The 17,809-nt window shown below is 52.7% G+C and overlaps 2 protein-coding genes across 6 annotated transcripts in view; one reads left to right on the plus strand and one right to left on the minus strand.

The window, feature by feature from the left end:
* Positions 1–1,721: 1,721 nt before the first annotated feature.
* On the plus strand, positions 1,722–8,152 carry PLA2G2E (phospholipase A2 group IIE). The gene is made up of 4 exons (XM_027963998.3): positions 1,722–1,955; positions 2,825–2,963; positions 3,158–3,264; positions 5,070–8,152. Exons 1-4 carry the CDS (start codon positions 1,916–1,918, stop codon positions 5,210–5,212), a joined length of 429 nt encoding a protein of 142 aa, XP_027819799.1. The 5' UTR covers positions 1,722–1,915; the 3' UTR covers positions 5,213–8,152.
* Positions 8,153–11,339: 3,187 nt separating this feature from the next.
* The window catches only part of OTUD3 (OTU deubiquitinase 3), a 35,191-nt gene continuing 28,721 nt past the window's right edge, over positions 11,340–17,809 (minus strand). For 3 of the 5 annotated variants that reach the window (XM_042244688.1, XM_027965587.2, XM_060411485.1), the window contains 2 exons: positions 17,148–17,326; positions 11,340–16,288 (listed from right to left, as the gene is read on the minus strand). In XM_042244688.1, coding sequence (XP_042100622.1) covers positions 16,034–16,288; positions 17,148–17,326 — 434 coding nt within the window. In that variant the 3' untranslated portion in view covers positions 11,340–16,033. The remainder of the gene's footprint in view (positions 16,289–17,147; positions 17,327–17,809) is intronic. The other 2 variants (XM_027965588.2, XM_060411484.1) reach the window with 2 other exon arrangements.

Genomic DNA, 17,809 nt, shown 5'->3' on the forward strand with positions numbered 1-17,809 from the left:
CTCCTCACTAAAAAAAAAAAAAAAAATGGAAAGTAAATGCTGTGACTACAATGATATGAAGCTAAATATAACCCAACCTGGATTATAGTCACTCTAACTTTAAAGAAGGGAGAAGATCTTGAGGGCCCCTTTCCCTGGTGGTTAAGATCGTAAAGAATCCGCTTGCAATGCAGGAAAGCCGGGTTCAATCCCTGGATGGGGAAGATCCCCTGGAGAAGGAAAGGGCAACACATTCTATTATTTTTGCCTGGAGAATTCCGTGGACAGAGGAGCCTGGTGGGCTACAGTCCATGGGGTCACGAAGGAGTTGGACACGACTGAGCAACTAACACTTTCACTTTTTTCAAAGATATCACGGGTGCCTGGCGGCCTGCCTGCTGTTGGTATTGCCTCCTGTAAGCCCTTTGAACTGTCTGGGGCCCCCGTTCTGGCTCACCAGCTACTTAGGCGTGGGTCTCAGTTTGCTCCTCTGTAAAATGGGGATGATCACTGCGATCGAGTTATGAGGCTGTTTGAAGGTTCCTGGAGATCCTGCTGGAGAAGAGCTTGGCATGGTCCTGCCACAGAGTAAACAGTGGTGCGGGGACTGCTGAGCTGGCTGTGAGCCTTCCTTCTTTCCCGTGAAGGAGATGGCTTCTATCCCCATAATAGAAACAGGAAAAACCGAGATTCCTCACAAGGAAACGTAACGAATAGTGGAAGCGGGACTCCAGGGGCACAGACTAAGCAACTCCCAGGCCCCAGACGTTGATGGAAGTGGCCGATCTGGTTATCCCAGCAGACCAGGAACACGGAAGGCAGGGGGATGTCGCAGGCCAGGTCCTGGCATCTTGCATCCGGTTCTGCCTGAGTGGACTCCAGCCAGCAAATGAGCCCATGGTGAGGCTGAGGCTGGTGGGACTCCGATATTTCTGATCACAGCAGAGCCGGGTCCCCTCCTCTGTCCTGCTGACTTCCAGCCACGCTCTGAAGCCCAGCCTCCATGTGCTGACCTGACTCCAGGGACAGCAGTCTCTCTCAGAGTCAAGCCACAGTAGGAAGCTGCTGTCTCCACCATGCGGGCCCCAAGATGACATCAAAAGGATGGAAGCTTCCAGTCCCTGCTGGAATGTGGGTTTTCCAGCTGACTCAGACAGAGCCTGTTTCTACAGGAGCCACGCTACACCACCGCTCAAGGGTTTTGGGGAGACAGAGTTCACAACTGGGAGGATTTTCACTACCCATCAAGCAAGCAGGAGCAGTCCTAAGAAAGAACAATAAAGATAAATCCCTGAGCCCAGCTGGCTCAGCTCCCAGCCTTTCGACTCTAGGTTCTTGGACACACAGCCCCCAGATGCCCAGAGCCTTGTCATTTAGCCAAGCTACAGTCCCTGTCTGGGTCCAACGGGGGCTGGTTGAGGGACAGGGCGGGGAGCTGGAGCCAAGCTGAACTAGCCAGTGGCGTGGACACAGTACAGGCTCGCCCTTACTGCTCCCAGGACATCTGAGTTCAGCCTCTCTGAGTCTCAGGAGCAGCGTCCATAAAATGAGGGTGAGAAAAAGACCCCACGAAGGAAAAGCCCCTGGCACGCCCCAGGCTCCCAGCTCTGCGCTGGGGGCGAGCGCAGGGATTCTGGGGCAGAGGGCAGTGATGGGAAGGGCGGGGAGGAGAAGGCCCAGAGGCTGGCCCCACCGCCTGGCTCTGGAAGCAGAGCCGCGGGCCCCAGCCTGGCCCCTCCCCTGGGGACTTGGCCAGAGTGTCAGAGCTGGAAGTATCGTTGCATCACTGGGTGCTCGGGGGTTAATGATGGGGAGTGGACAGGACCCGGGTATTTAACTAATCGGGGAGGTGTCTGGAGATCAGAGGTGCCCCTGCTGGCTTCCGTCTCCTGCAGCCCAGCTTCTCTGCCCCCTGCTCCCCTCCCCGCCCCCCAGGATGAAGCGGCCCCCTCTTCTGACCTTCCTATGCCTCCTGGGTAAGTGACCTTCATGCCTGCACTCCTGCTCTGCCCCAGCTGGGAACACTCCGGGGGGCTCCTGAGCCAGCCCCCAGGGAGGGTGTCATCGGTCACCCTGAGACCAGCCCTGGCCCAGGAAGAACTGGCCAGTGGAAAGGGGGCATGGCTGCAGCCTGAACGGCCTGGGGGGACAGAGGGGAGGAAGCGGCAGGGGCCCCCCAACAGCTGCTGCTGCCCGAGCTCCACCGCCCACCTGAGTGTCCCTTTCTGCCTTTAACCTGCCAGGTGGGCGGGCCCCCAATGCTGCAGCAGCAGGACCTGGAGGAACTCGGGGAAGTCCGGGTGGTCAGGAAGTTTATCCAGCGACATCTGATGGGACTCGATGCGGACAGAGTGCTCCTGGGGGCGGGCGTGGGGGCTGACGCCAGGGGAAAGGATCAGGAAACCGGGATGGGAGCCTAGAGGATGAGTGAGGGGGTGGTTTGGAAGGAGAGCGGGGTGGGAGGTCAGGTGGGGACACGACGCAGGTGAGGACCAGGAGACCCAGGTGCAGCAGCGTCACAGGGACGTCACTACTGACTGGCGCTGGCACTCAGTCGCTCAGTCTTTGCGACCCCGTGGACCGCAGCGCGCCAGGCCTCCCTGTCCATCACCAACTCCCGGAGCTCACTCACACTCATGTCCGTTGAGTGTGTGATGCCGCCCACCCATCTCTGTCATCTGTCGTATCACCCATTAGCACTGTTACCGTCGGGAGTGAGGTGCTCGGGGCGGTGGAGGCTCCCGAGACGATCCGAGAGACGCCCGCGCTCAGATGTGGGGACTGCAGCTGGCCGCAGAGAGTGGGGCCCTGAGGGAGCTGATGCCCTCCCGCTCCGTCCCTGCAGTGGCCCTGGCTGGCGGGAACCTGGTCCAGTTCGGGGTGATGATCGAGAGGACGACGGGGAAGCCCGCGCTGCAGTACAATGACTACGGCTGCTACTGCGGGGTCGGCGGCGCCCGCTGGCCGGTGGACGAGACAGACTGGTGAGCAGGCGGCCCAGCCAGGGTCCTGCCTGGAGGGTGGAGGCGCCGGGGGGAGCATCCTGCGGGGAGCTGGGGGTACCTAGGAAGCTGAGGCGTGACCACCACACTTGCGAGCCCCTTTGGGCCCTGAGCCCCCCCAAGCGGCCCCCCGTCCAGCCCAGCTGGCCCCTTCAGGCCGACCTCGATCTTCACAGGTGCTGCCACGCCCACGACTGCTGCTACGGGCGCCTGGAGAAGCTTGGCTGCGAACCCAAGATGGAAAGGTACCTCTTCTCCGCCACCAGGCACAGCATCTTCTGCGGTGAGTGAGCGGACCTGGGGGTCCCCCAGGCCCCTGGAGAGGGAAGGGGTCAGCCAGGAACCCCTCTCCTGATGGAGACCCATGAGCCTGGTCACCTGGGTGGGAGAGGTGGGTCTTCCATCATCACAGCGCTAGGGAGAGGCGTGTCCCTGCTCCCATGGCACTCGGTCTGGAGAGCCCAGGACCCATCAGCTCCTGCCCTGGGACCCCAGGAACAAGCCCCCCATTCAGAGGCGCCCCCCCCCCCACCAGCTTCAGCCTCTGAGGGGAGGAGCAAAGGGCCAGCACTGAGCCCCACCCAGAGAAGCTGCGCCCAGACAGCCCTCCCCAGGGCCTGGGCAGCTGCTAGGGACAGGTCCCCAGACCCAGAGGCTGGAGCTCGGACGCAGGGCCACAGACCCCGCTCCCAAAGGCTGACCCACCGCACCAGCGCGCCTCCTTGCCAGACCCCATGCCCACTTGGACCAGTTAGCCTTCTCCTCTGCTCCCTGGCCTGGGGAAACAGCTGGACCCGAATCAGAGTGTCAAGGGCTCCACGCAGCCCAGCCCCATGGAGGGAACTCACATCGGAGAACCAAACCTCCTTCTTCCTGCCGCAAAGCCAGGAGTAGCCTGGAAGGCAGAGGGCAGGCCCAGAGCTGGGGGCACACAGCACAGGGGGCTGGGAGGGCCAGCAAGGACTCAGATCTCTGGGGTCTGTCCTGGGGGCGGGGCGGGACCAGAAGCAGAGCTGCGGGAGGCAGGCGGGGCTCCCAGTTTCCTGTTCCCACCGCAATCCACTCAGCAAAGAGGCTTTGGTAGGTAATGAGCTCCCAGTCACAGGGAGCTCATGCAAGGCTGGAAGCCACCTGTTAGGGACAGCGCTGAGAGGGTGAGTGAAGGGAGGGGTCAGGTGAATGGGACACAGGTTCGGGGAGCCCCCTCCCCGAGCCCTTGCCATGTGGCTCTGGGCAAGCGATAGAGCCCCTCAAAAGCTCCTATTTCTTCATCTGTAAAAGGGAGACCTAACCTAGCACTTGCCAGCTTAGCCCAGCTCCTGGGAGCTGACATAGCTGTTAAGCCCCTGCCAAATCTGAGTTCTGCTGAAAGAGCAGGTGAGAGGAGAACCTGGATGGGAAATGAGGCTGACCTTCGCGAGAGATCCTGAGGAAGCTGGACATGTCTGAGCTGGGGGACGTCTTCGTGGGGACAAAAAGGAACCAGAGACCCTGAGGGCAGACAGAGGTGGTAGAGGCAAGAGGAGGCTTTGGGGCCCCTGGAGCCCACAGAGCTGATGTCCGCACCACTCCCCAGGCTGGGTGTGGGCGCACGTGGAGGGGGCGCCCTGAGATACATGCTGGGAAAGCGGGCTCCATCCCCACTGAGGGCGGCAGGCGCAGGCCCCAGCTCCAGGCCCTCTGGGCACACCCAGGTCACCCGGGATCGGGCTGCTGCCGTTCAGTAGTTTTCCTCTCTGGTTCACGGCTGCCGGTACCATACGCAGTCCATTACGTGGGAGAAGGGTTGCCCAGAAACACAGCCGTCCCAGGGCTGGGACAGGTGGTCTCCCCGTGCGGAAGGGGCTCAGGGCAGTGGAGTGGGTTTGGGAAAGGAAGGAACAGCAAAGATAAATCTCCAGGCTTCTAGCGTCCCTGGCCCCAGAAGGGCCTCAGCACCCTGCCCGTTCCCTCACCCAACCCTGGAGCATCCCCCCAGGGAGCGTGGGCTTCCAGGTGGAGAATGTGGACCCCAGCGCGCTCCCCTGCATGTGGCTGGGAGTGGCGGGCCCAAAGTTCCCGGGCCCTGACTGCCCACGTCCCATCCAGCCGGCAGAACCAGCTGCCAGCGACGGACCTGCGAGTGTGACAAGAAGGCTGCGCTCTGCTTTCGCCGCAACCTGGGCACCTACGACCGCAAATACGCCCATTACCCCAACAAGCTGTGCACCGGGCCCACCCCCCCCTGCTAAGGGTGCGGTCTGCCTCCCACTGAGGCCTGCCAGGGCCCCCAGGCCTCGGGAGGGTTAGCACCAAAGGCTCTCCCCACCGGAAAACTCCTTTCCCATAAGCCCATCCTTCCCTGAGAGGCCCCAGACTCAGCCCTGGACCATCCCTGGCCTCCCTGGCCACAGTGCCCTCAAAAAGAGCCACACCGGGGGCAGAGGGGCCCCTGGAACACCCAGAAGATTCTACAACCCATCCCCTGGGATCTCAGTCCCCTCTTCTGAACATGTGGATAATGTTTGCCCAGGATCCTAACACTGGCCCTCAGATTCTGTCCTAGGGTTTCACCAGTCTCCGGCTTCATTGGCTCCGGTGTTTCCTGAGCGCCCAGCAATGTGCTAAGCACGGGGACACAGCATGGGTCTGGCTCGGGTGGCCCCTGCAGACAGTTCCAACACTCTGTCCTTTGAGTTTTCCATTACAGTGAGTTTCTGTGATTCTCTTTTTTTCTAACGTGTTACTGTCTTATCCAAGATAATAATGGCAGTCTCTAGCAGAAATATTTCTGGCCATATGGCGTAATGTGAAAAGCACGCAAAATACCAGCCTAAAAATATTGTCCCCACCATGTCATCAGGCTTCAAATCCCTCCCATTAGAATTCTGGCTTAGAGGGAAAAGAGGCTCTCAAATTGGCTTATTCAAAGCCCTCCCTTGGCAGAGGGGCACCCCAGAGGTCAGAGAGGGAAGGTTCTACCTGGAGGGATGTCCTCACTCCCAAGCCAGTGGCCCTTCTTCTTCATGAGTCGGTATCAGTCACTGCCCCTCTGCCCCTCTGCTTGTCAGCATGAACAACCCAGAGTGCCCAGGGAAGGTCAGCTGTGAGGATACCCATGCCAGGCCCGGCTCCAGATACGGGGAGGGGACGAGGAAAGATTTCTACATCCTACATCTGGCATCCTGAGGCTGACTTTGGAGCCAATTCAATGCACCAAAGGATTCCCATCAAATTGGAATGCAGCCTCCCTGGGAAGAAATAAACTTCAGCAGATTCTACTGCTAAATATAGACATGATACTCCACTGTAAGATGCTGATAAAATCTTCCAGGGTTGGGATAAGCCTACTCAATGAGATAAAGCATGTAAAAATGCACTGCACAGGCAAAGCTCACGGCGGACAGGGAATAAACGTTCACTCCCTCTCTCCATTTCTTGCCGTGTGTGCAACACCCAGGGCTTTGAGGGCAGGAAAGAGCCTGATGCCACCGAAAGGATAATCACCATAAATTTTAAAAGGTGAAGAAGTTCTGAGCTGGCCACACAAGAGAGGAGCAGATGTCTGTGCTTTGCTACTGTGACTGACTCGAATCCTGTGTGAAAAATCACCAGGAGATGAGGTCTTCAAGCGCAACGCGGGTGGGTGGGGAAGAGAGGACCGCGTTTGTTAGGCAGAGTGGTCCTGAGGCGCCCTCTGGTGTCCATTTTGTTCAGGCTGCCAGGAGGAAACAAATTTGGTTTAAACCTGGATTTCCCTTTGTCAGGGAGGGCAAAGTGTGCTTCAGGGCTGGTGAAATCAGTCCTCCCATATTTTCAGTAATAAACAAGCTGAGAAATACTAAGCCCTTAAAGACATCTCAGAATGACGGTGCCACTGCACACACGAGCACAGGATGAAGGGTCTGACTTGGGCGGTGCTCTGGGCGGGACCTATCGCTGGGAGGAGGCCCCGGTGAAGTCACAGTTGTTTAACCATCTGACGGGGTGGAAATTAGAACTTGAGGACCAGCCTCGGCGCAGCCCGTTTTCCCAGGAATCAATAAATATTTGGTGAACGAGTCGATGATTCCATCTAAATCCTGTTCGTGTGCCTCTACAGCCCATACCCTTGATTTCCAGCTGTAGACTTGGTAGGAAGGACTGAAAAGAGGAAAGCAGAACCCTGAACTTGATGTTGTTGGAGGTTCCAGGTAGAGCCCTCTGCTTTGCCAGTTAGCAGCAGTGTGTCATTCAAGACCTCACCGCTCAGGAAGCTTATTAGAAATGCAGGATCGTGGACCTGATCCCAGACCTGCTGGTTAACAAGACCCCCAGGTGGTTCATCAGTTCAGTTCAGTTCAGTCGCTCAGTCGTGTCCGACTCTTTGTGACCCCATGAATTGCAGCACTCCAGGCCTGCCTGTCCATCACCAACTCCCGGAGTTCACTCAGACTCACGTCCATCACATCGGTGATGCCATCCAGCCATCTCATCCTCTGTCGTCCCCTTCTCCTGCCCCCCAATCCCTCCCAGCATCAGAGTCTTTTCCAATGAGTCAGCTCTTCACGTGAGGTGGCCAAAGTACTGGAGTTTCAGCCTCAGCATCAGTCCTTCCAATGAACACCCAGGACTGGTCTCCTTCAGAATGGACTGGTTGGATCTCCTTGCAATCCAAGGGACTCTCAAGTGTCTTCTCCAACACCACAGTTCAAAAGCATCAATCTTCGGCTCTCAGCTTTCTTCACAGTCCAACTCTCACATCCATACATGACCACAGGAAAAACCATAGCCTTGACTAGACGGACCTTTGTTGGCAAAGTAATGTCTCTGCTTTTGAATATGCTATCTAGGTTGGTCATAACTTTCCTTCCAAGGAGTAAGTGTCTTTTAATTTCATGGCTGCAATCACCATCTGCAGTGATTTTGGAGCCCCAAAAAAATAAAGTCTGACACTGTTTCCCCATCTATTTCCCATGAAGTGATGGGACCAGATGCCATGATCTTAGTTTTCTGAATGTTGAGCTTTAAGCCAACTTTTTCACTCTCTTCTTTCAGTTTCATCAAGAGGCTTTTTAGTTCCTCTTCACTTTCTGCCATAAGGGAGCCCCTAGCATAAGCTATGAACCAAGTGTTCAATCAAATAACTTGCTGAATAAGTGGTTAGAAATCAAATCACATTGGAATTTCCAAATTAAAGAGTTCAATTATGATTTCATGGACATTTGTCTGCTTCCTTAGGGTCCCTTGTAGTATCTGGAGAACTGAATACTGTATTAAATCTCATTCTCTCCCTCAATACACTTTCATACAAACTATGCCCCTGGCCCCGCACTGAATGCAGGAGGCAGAGACAAGTCTGCCGTGGCCAACCTCCAGACAGACAACACCAGTCACTCTTCACTGGCGAGTGTTGCAATGGAGCCAAAATCGGGCTCTCAGAACCAAATGTTCCTCAGCCCTTCATTTCCCATCCAGTCCACCAAGCCCAGCTTCATTTCCCAGTTTGATTTCTATCACATTACTCTTCCGCCCTGAACCATCTATGGCTCCCCATTGTCCACCAACCCCTGGCATTCAAGCTTGGTTTCAGGAGCTTTATCCAGCCACATGTATTTCTCTATGCTCCTCACCACTGCCAGAACAGGCCCACCTCCCTCTGTAGCTCCGCAGTAGCTTCCTTCAACCTAGAAGGCTCCCTCTTCCCAGACTCCTTATCGCCACGTTCACATCCGCACGCTTGGAGGCACATCTCAAATGCTGCCTCTTCCATCTTTTTCCACTTGGAGGAGGTCTTGCCCTCCTCTGAAGGACCAAGCAATGTGTTCTTACCTTTCCTAGGGATACTCACCCCAGTTATTTGGGCTCTCACTTTGGGTTCCTCCATGGTGCGGGCAGACTGCCCTGAATTCAAATCTGTGATCTTGGACCCATCATTTATTCCCTCCTGTGTAAGACGGGGACGTGACCATCAACCTCACCGGGTGGTATAAGGTTTAAATGAGACAACTTATCCAAAGTGCCTGGAGCCTCAGAGAGCGCCATCTGTGCTAGGTCACTTTGCATTTTTTTCTCCTCTATTTAATCCATCACATGACGGATGCTAAGTATCTGTTCAACTGAATCCACAGATACATGATCACGGTGATTTTACAGAAGTGGAGTCATACACATGATAAACACTGTACTAATTTATTTGAACAGCCCCTTGGCTCACTACTCTGAGTGCTCATTTATCTTCAGTGGACATGTGTTTAGAAATCATTAACCTTTTGTGCCCTGAACATATGTCCTACAGAGGCAGTGAGGCAAAATTGGCTTGAGAGGTGGTGCGCAGCCTCTTCCTGGAGGGCCGCTACCTATGATGTGTGCCAAGGTCAAAAACACACACGGAGGCGGACTTGGAACACCGATTGCAGGTGGTCAGGAGGCACTGGGAATGCCTGATGTTTGGAATTCATTCAGCAAGCGCAGCAATAGTTTTCTGGTAGCAAAAGACATGTGACAAGCGTTTGAAGAAAGGAGTCCCCAGTCTGCCTCCAAATGAATTGTCCCTCCTTAGTAAACTCTGTCCCAAACTCATGGGACATCCCACTCTCCCACTCGAGGGGTTTGATGATGCTGGCCCTTCGATCCCAAAAACCTCACTCCCCATTTACACCTCCTATTTCCCTTTTCATCCCTCATCTAAACGACACTTCCTCCCATCCCTTCTGAACTCGCAGCCTTTTCCTATCAGTACCTCCTATCATGGCCTGTCTTCTCTTGGGTCATAGTTGTGTCCACTTTCACTGCTGGGCTGAAAGGTTTTTGAGGACAAGGTCCATGTCTGATTCAATGCCCAGAAATAAAGATTCCAACACAGCACAGGTTCAGTAAACGATAAATTCCTGGATGTTCGGATTGGTGAATAAACTGAACAAAAACCGAATATCTTGATACACCTAAGTCCCTCTACACAGGGAATTTCAGACAAGTTTCGCCAAGACAGAGAAGTTTTTCTGCTGCCAAACCAGAATCCATGAATCAGCAGGATTGGTCTCGATCCTATTTAATATACAAAGTTCTAAATCACTGCAACACTGCGGTCTGAGTGCCCGCTCGGTCCAGCAGTCTAGCTAAACCCATACTGGAGCAGAGCATTTATGACAAATTGTGGCTGTATCTCAAGGTTGACACACACTTTCTGCCTATCTGGGGAACAGGTAACTTTAATGCTGGGTTTTTCAACCCTGCTTTCCTCTAGACAACCATGACCAGTTGCCAAGAGGGGACAGGGGAACAGCCACTTTCCCCTTATGGCATCTCAGCCTTTGACACCATACACTGTCCCTCACGCGGAGTAAGCAACAGCCTGGAGGAAAACACAAACAGCAAACTGTATCCCTTTAATTGTCCCCTCTGAGGCCTGAGGACACTTCCGCCCTTGCAGACTCACCCGACCTCACAGGTCACCAAGACCCAGGCAGGAAGCCCCAGGACCACCATGCAGCCCAGCAGGCGGCCCCCGGCCCCCAGCAAACCACAGGACACCACCAAGGAGGCCATGGACGTTCTCCGCCCAGGGTTGGGGGGGCAGTACCCTACACTGGGGCAGCACTCAGGTCCTAGCAGATCTTTCAGAGAGATTCTCAGTCGGGTGAGCAGGGTCTGGCGTCTGGGCCTCGCGGGCTCAGGAACTGGATAGCATCTGTGTACCCCAAGGTCCCCAGGTCATGGGACGAGGCAAACATCACACAGGGAGGACAGTGATCAAGAGGGAAGGGACGGCTCGCCAGCTGCTGCGGTCTTCACCCACCCAGGGTGGCAGCAGAGCCCTTTCGGTGTCAAAGTACCGTGGGGCCCACCCACAGGCTGCTGGACGAGCACACAGGACAAGATCAGGCGGGAACCCAGAGGCCAAAACCACCGGCCGCACGGCCGCGGCCTTGGCCTCGGGACCGGCCCCGACGGTCTCGCCCAGGGCCCGTGCCTCTGGCGCTCTGTGGCCATCTGCCCCTCCCCGTCCCGAGCACCTCTTCCAGGTAACCTGTGCAGTCACTGCTGCCCACGTGTGTCTGCGGGAAGGCGATCCCTCCTGGAATGGGGTCAAACCAAGCCCCAGAGCTCTAGAGAAACCCTCAGGGCTGCCAAAAGACAGCTGCTCTGTATTTAGACAACTGCTAACTATGAGAGATGTTCTTAAGACACCAGGCAGAAAGTGGAGGAGGCCTCCCAGGTGCGCGGCCACACTCACCTGGACAGAAGCTGCAATCAGCTACTGGAGCTCAGTGAGACCCCAAACGACTGTCCCTGGGCAGAACAGGCCCAGTTTCCTGCAAAGTCTCTGAGAAGGACCGGCAGGCTCTCCATCTCGTGCCACCAAACGGCAGTCAGACAGTGACATAGACGACTCGAAACTGTCTTTAAACTAGAATTTATTGGTATACAAAACTCCAGTTCATAGATAAAGTGGCACATCTCTGCAGCTTCTATTGCACCAAGTATTGAAGGTTAAAGACACAACAAAAGAAAACATTTGGTTTTGGAAACACTGCAAATAGCCAAGTACAGTACTTTGGTAAATAAAAAACAGAATGGTTCAGAGTAACACAACGCGAGGAAAGGAGGAAGAAATGAGCTGCGGATGCCAGACAACGGCCACGCTTCTCCCTGTCAAGCTCCATGGATAAGGCGAGACTTGCTAAGTCTCTGGGTCATGACCCCACGGAGGTCTTGGGTATCTCCGGACTGCAGCGAGAGCAAGTATAGTGCAATTAGGGGAAAAAGGGAAGGTGGCTGAGCCACAGGGGCTCCAGTATTCTCCACAGACCCACCTGCCCTCCCTCGTCAAGGGACTAACGCCCACCAGCGCCTCCCCGTTGGCACAGGGAACACAGAGGTCTGCCGTTAGGCTCCCAGCCCCTCCCTCCTCCTCACAGAGCTCGCTGCTGGTGGATGCTGGAAGGGTCGCTCCGGGGAGGCCGAGCGCCGTTCCCCCCAGAAGATGAACCATGGGAGGAGCCCACAGCCGCACTCCTCCGCTGCGGCTGAGGGGTCGGCACGCAGGCCGAGGTCTGGGGCCACACGCAAACCCCATCACAGAAGACAGGCAACGGTGCCCCGGTGGATGCCGAGCTGGGAGAGGGAGGGTGGGCCGCCGAGCTTTCGCCCAGTGGTCGTGACTGCCCAGCGCTGCGGCACAGTGAGCACCAGCGGTTCTGGACCGGGGGACGCCCTGCTCACAGCAAGGTCACCACACACCCGTTCATGCTTTCACAGAAATTATTCTTCACTGGTATCAGCTCCTTCTTGAGTAACTTTGCAAGGATGCTGAACACTTTAATCGAGTTACAAAGTAGTCTGCACTACGAGAGCAGGACTCTAGAAGGTAATCCCTCCGAGGAAATGGTAAGAGCCTGAGGTTTTCACAGGGCACGTTACCCTGGACACACGGGGCCAGGCAGTGGACAGGGCCCCAGTCCTGCCCAGGGCCGGGCTCTGGGCGCCTGCTGAGTTCAGTACTGGGCACGCACTCTGTGACTGGTGTCAGTGTCTCTGCTGCAAACCAACTGTCCGTCCCCTCTCTCGTAGGCGACGGCAGAAGACTGGCTATCATTTAAAACCGAGATCTTCAACTTAACGAAACATACGATTTGCTTTACAGTCAGAAAGACATATCTTGTAGAAAGTGCCATTATCAAATCACCTCAGAACAACTGTCAGAAGGCCCCAGAGTTTGAGCAACACTTGTTCTGAAAGCTAAGATGAACAAAACAGTGAACAATGAAAACATCAAAACAAACAAAAATAAACAAACTGCATCAGACTCTGAGTCTAAAGGTTTGCCACAGAGAGACAGAGCCTTGAGGTAAAAAGGTGAAGAGCTACGCGTCTACCCCAAGCGGAGTCAGAGGCCCACGGCCACGGCACCGAAACCAAGCTCCACCGTCACGCTGCCCACACTGGCCCTTCTGGCCAGGCTGAGTGAGTCAGCCCTGACGAGGAAGCCGAGTTTCCGTCAACCGACTGCGCGTGCTGAGCTGAACGTCTCACAGAGGTAAACTGACAGCGTTCCATGTGGACCCGGTAAAACCCAGGCAGTCTGAGAGTTTCCCAGAAAGAGAGAAATTGCACACTGACGACAGGGACTCCTACAAGGCGAGCACGGCCTCACGCCAAGTCTGCCTGATCCCCACCTACGGAACACAGGCGCGGCTCCCGCAGTCAGCATCTCCTGCCAGCAGAGCTCCCTGGGCGAGGCGGCGGCTCATCAGAACCCACCCCCTCGGAGCCCGGCCCCGGCTGCCCCACAGCAGAGCTCCCACTTCACCAGCCCTCGGAATCACACGGGGTGTGGAAGTGTGTTCAGAGCTTATAGGGGGAACCACAGACAAGCTCGACCCTTGAGACTCCTTTCTGCCACAATTCTTCAGCCAGACTTCACTCCTAAAAGCATATACTATTATTGAAAAATCAAATATACACACACAACTTCTAACACCTCCTGGTGGCAACTATGTTAATTTAGAAGTTGTGGCTCTGTGCTGTTCTAATACATCTACCTCTCGAGTACAAAGCTGTTGCCACTAAAATTTTATTTCTTATTTTGACCTTTAAAAAAAATTCATACAACTTTTATGTACAGCTTCTAAGACAAGTAAGCAGCTATGGACCACCACCCCATCCCCTTTCTCCTGACCAAAGCTACCGAGATAATCCCACAGAACAAACATCTAACAGCCGCAGAGGCTAAGAACGCTTCACTCCTTACTATGCAGTGCCCTGAGCAACGGCACCAGGTAACCACCACCAGGCGGCCAGGACCAATCAACACACCAGGCCCCCACTTGGCTGCCAATAACATGGTTCTCCAGAGCCTCTCACGGAACCAACTAACACATGGATTCCATCTACCTCATACTTTGGTGGGACGGAGGCAGTGAAGTTTAAATTTAAACCCTTAGCTAGAAGATATCACTAAAGCTGGATACATGTACCCCATCCCTAATAATTAACATACTGAACACAGACCAATTATAACTGAAAAACTGTGAAATAGTAACTGAAGCCACTAGATTAGTTTTTAAAACCAGTTACTTTACCCAAGAAAAAGTGAAGCCCATTCTCAGAATTATGTAATTCATAAATAAATGCACCCAATATTCTATAGTAACTCTTTAGCAACTTCTAAAACCCAACAGAGCCCAAGGCCACGTTCTTTAACCATGTGAACTAAAGCAATCCTACCACTCCTGACCATGGGTCTCCCTCAGCTATTTCAGACTCCTAACTGCTTAATCGTGTGAGAGGATCTGGTCTCCTGAATCCTCACAGTACAAACATTCAAGAAACAGTGCTCACTCAGATGCTCGGCCACAGCGGAAAGCCAGGAGAACAGAGCCTGAAGCATTGGCCCGCGCTCCCTTGGAGACAGCGAGGCAACAGAGACGGCTCACCTTCTCACACTGAGCGCCAGAAGCTCTAACTCAGGACCCTGCGGCATGCAAAGAAAAAATGCTATGCCGTTTCTAGACCTGCTTCGTTGATGTACTATACCAGCATGTTCTGGGGGCACCCCCAAGAGGCTACTGAGGCTCCAAGCACAAAAAGTTACCAAAGCCAACAAACAGAGAATTAAAATACATAATCAAAACCGAAGAAAGCAAACCACCTGCTGATAAAGACAACCCACTGAATCCAAAGGCAGCCCACACAATGATGTGTCTACACATGTCAAAACCTTCCTATTGCTTTCTTTTTGCCTTGGAACTCTTGTAATTTTGAAATCTGAGATGGAGGAGAAAACCAGTAGTTCACCTTTCAGTTCAGCATATATTATTTCTTCCAATATTTGGTCCTCGAAAGGCAAAAACGGTCCAAGATTGGCCACTTCAAGGGTTAATTTTAAAGTTCACATCCATCTAACTCAGTTTGAGGAATGATGCCTCCCACTGCCCAAACCTGACTATTTCAGCACTGCGCAGCCACTGCAGGGCCTCAGCCACAGTGCTTCCTCGGCCCAGCTGGTCTAACCTAAGTCCCTAACGACTTCTAGAGGGTGCTGGAGAGTTTTTCCAAGAGCAAAATCCCAAACAGGGCTTAACTAGAAAGAAGAAAGTGCAGCATTTTATGGGATTTCATTTCCACAATACTAACAAATTAAGCAACAGCTCAAGATACTTTTCCTCTGAAGGAATCTCTCTAAATCTAGAATAGCAAGAAAGAAAGACACTCACTTAAAATGTGAACATGAAAAACCTTAGCAAGTCTTCCACTCTCTCCGTACAAAACAAAAGAACTCTTCAGACTCCTCCTGTGCAAAACCTGAGACTCTCGTGATCTTTCCCTTCACAACTACGGATTCTGGACTGCATGCTTCCAGAATCCCAGACCTGAATCATAAGCAGTCATGCAACACCTTCTTGCCATCAAGAAACAAGTATCAAACACTCAGCAACACTACCGATTTTCCAGCAAGGCCCAGGCCTAATTAACAGTCAGGCCTATTTATCATATGGCTTGAGTACAAATGAACCAGCAGTACCTGCAATCCCATCTGAACACCACGATCAGAAAGAGAAATGTGGTTGTTTAGTTGCCACCCTGACTACAGGCCACAACCTCCCTATCACATTACTTTGGAAAAACAATTCCTGAATTATTCTCTGATTAACCTGGAGTAGAAGAAAGTTAATTCTAAACATGTACCTGAGTTGGAGATCATTTATAAACTATCCTGCATATTAATGTCTGTCTGAAAATGAAACAGAAACAAAGGAAGCTTGTCCTCTGAATGTCTAGCAGTTAATCTAAACTATCTCATCCACAATTAGAGCAAAACGCACCCCAAGTGTTACGGAAAGATCCCAGGGTCCCCAAACTCTAAATTCTCAGGGCAAATAAAACCACACTTAAAAGGTTTTTGTTTGTTTTTTACCTAACTATCCACCCCTCAAACTCGGATTTTAAACACAGAACATGAACGGCTTCACTGCACTTTCATTAAATAAAACACATCACTGGACAAAACTCTGAACAAAAAAGAGGCAGCCGAAGGAAACTAACTCAGTGAGTGACTCTGTGGGTTGGGTTCTGTTCTGTAAAGGACGGCCTCACTGGGAAGCCTGGCACACAGCCCTGCACTTCCCACTCGCTGCGCGCAGCTCCCAGGGGGCCAGACTCAGATGCTGAGAGCCGCGAAGGTCCTCACCAAGGTGACCTGGGCGCCCGCGTCCGCGCCGCCCCTGCTGCTGTCCCTGTGGCCCCTGCTCTCCAGGGCCTTGTGCCGGTGCCTCTCCTCCTGTCGTTTCTTCTTCTCCAGTCGCTGCTGTTCTCGTCTCTGTTTGTTCGTGACCTGAGAAAGGAGACTGCCGTGTGAGTCAGTACAGATGTATATCCCCGTGCTAGGCTAGCAGATAAAGCCAATTCCATTCTCCTCATAAAGTCATTCAAAATAACCTAAAGAAACATGAACCCTAGGCCAGCTGGAGATAATGCTCAAAAATGCCACAGGATGCCTTTCTGTGCGTAATGCCCCAGGGAATCCTAACAGAATCCATACAAGCTTACTGCATCTCACCCTCTGCCTGTGACTTTTTACATTACGTTACATTCTGAGCTCAGAACTTCCTGGTAAAAATCTTAACAAGAAGTCCCAAGGCCAGTAAAAGCCATGGTGTCATATATTGCCTGTGAGAGTTGGGCTGGGAAGGGAGAAGCACAACCTTTCTTGGAAGCATCTTACAACTTTCCAGAAGATCTTAAAAAGATCCACATACCCATGCCCTTTAACCCTGTTAATTCTCCTTCTGGGACTCTAGCCAAGCAAATAATGCAAAAGACAAAGATTTATACACAAGGTGTTCACTGAAGGTGACGGCATCTACAACAAATGGGACACAGTCACACGATCAGCCAAGAAAGCCACCCACATGCTCTGACATCAGGCAGGAGGAGGAGCCGATCTGTGTTTACAGAGCAGGAACTGAGTATACTTCCTTCCAAGCGTCACTGCAAAGTCCAAACGGGACAAGTGGGGTGTTCATTCCACTTCATCATATACTCCCATGACTCCCCATATTTCCTACAATAACCACTTTATAAAATCAAAATAAAATCACATACGAACACGAGCTCCAAGTTCCCGCCATTGCTGCCAAATTACAGAGCCCCGACTTCACTCACTCACTCACTCCCCATTTACCCTGGCAACCCCATCATGCCTACCTTTGGGAGCTGGTTTTTATTTGCTTTGTTTTCCTCAGTAGGGCTGGCCTTACTGTTCTCAGTCCTGCCTTCATTTACACCCTGATTTCCGAAGATTCTGGTGCCACTGCCACCCTCTTCCCATAAAGGACCACACTGCGTCAGCACTCCACCACTGGACTCAAGGTTCTCCTCTGCATCTTTCAAAGAAAGACGGTTTGTTAAACTAAAAACCTAAGATAGTTACACACTGTGACAAGTGTTAAAAGACTCAAAGTACCTGGCTCCCTATATCATTGTCATTCAGAGAGCAAGTTTCCTTGAGGCAAAATTCCAGTATCAAGTCAATACAGTGGGGAACATAAGGAAAAAATTACTGGTAAAATTTGGAAGATAAATTTTAAAATAACCCGTTGACTAGTCCTCTCATCAGCTTCCTACCAGCTGAGTGCTTTGATTCATCAGTTTAAGCCACTTTTTAACATTAATTTTTAGGGGGAAATCTTTCATTTGTACCCCTAAAATAGAAAGGAAATAAGCTCTAAAACTGTACTCTCCAGTACAGTGGTTACTAGCCACATGTGGCTGTTTAAATTAAAAATAAAGTTAAATAAAATTTTAAATTTAGTTCCTCAGTCTCACTTAGCCACCTGTCAAGTATATTCCATACAGAACAGCACAGA

Source organism: Ovis aries, chromosome 2 (genome assembly GCF_016772045.2).
Source record: "Ovis aries strain OAR_USU_Benz2616 breed Rambouillet chromosome 2, ARS-UI_Ramb_v3.0, whole genome shotgun sequence".
NCBI classification, from domain to species: Eukaryota; Metazoa; Chordata; class Mammalia; order Artiodactyla; family Bovidae; genus Ovis; species Ovis aries.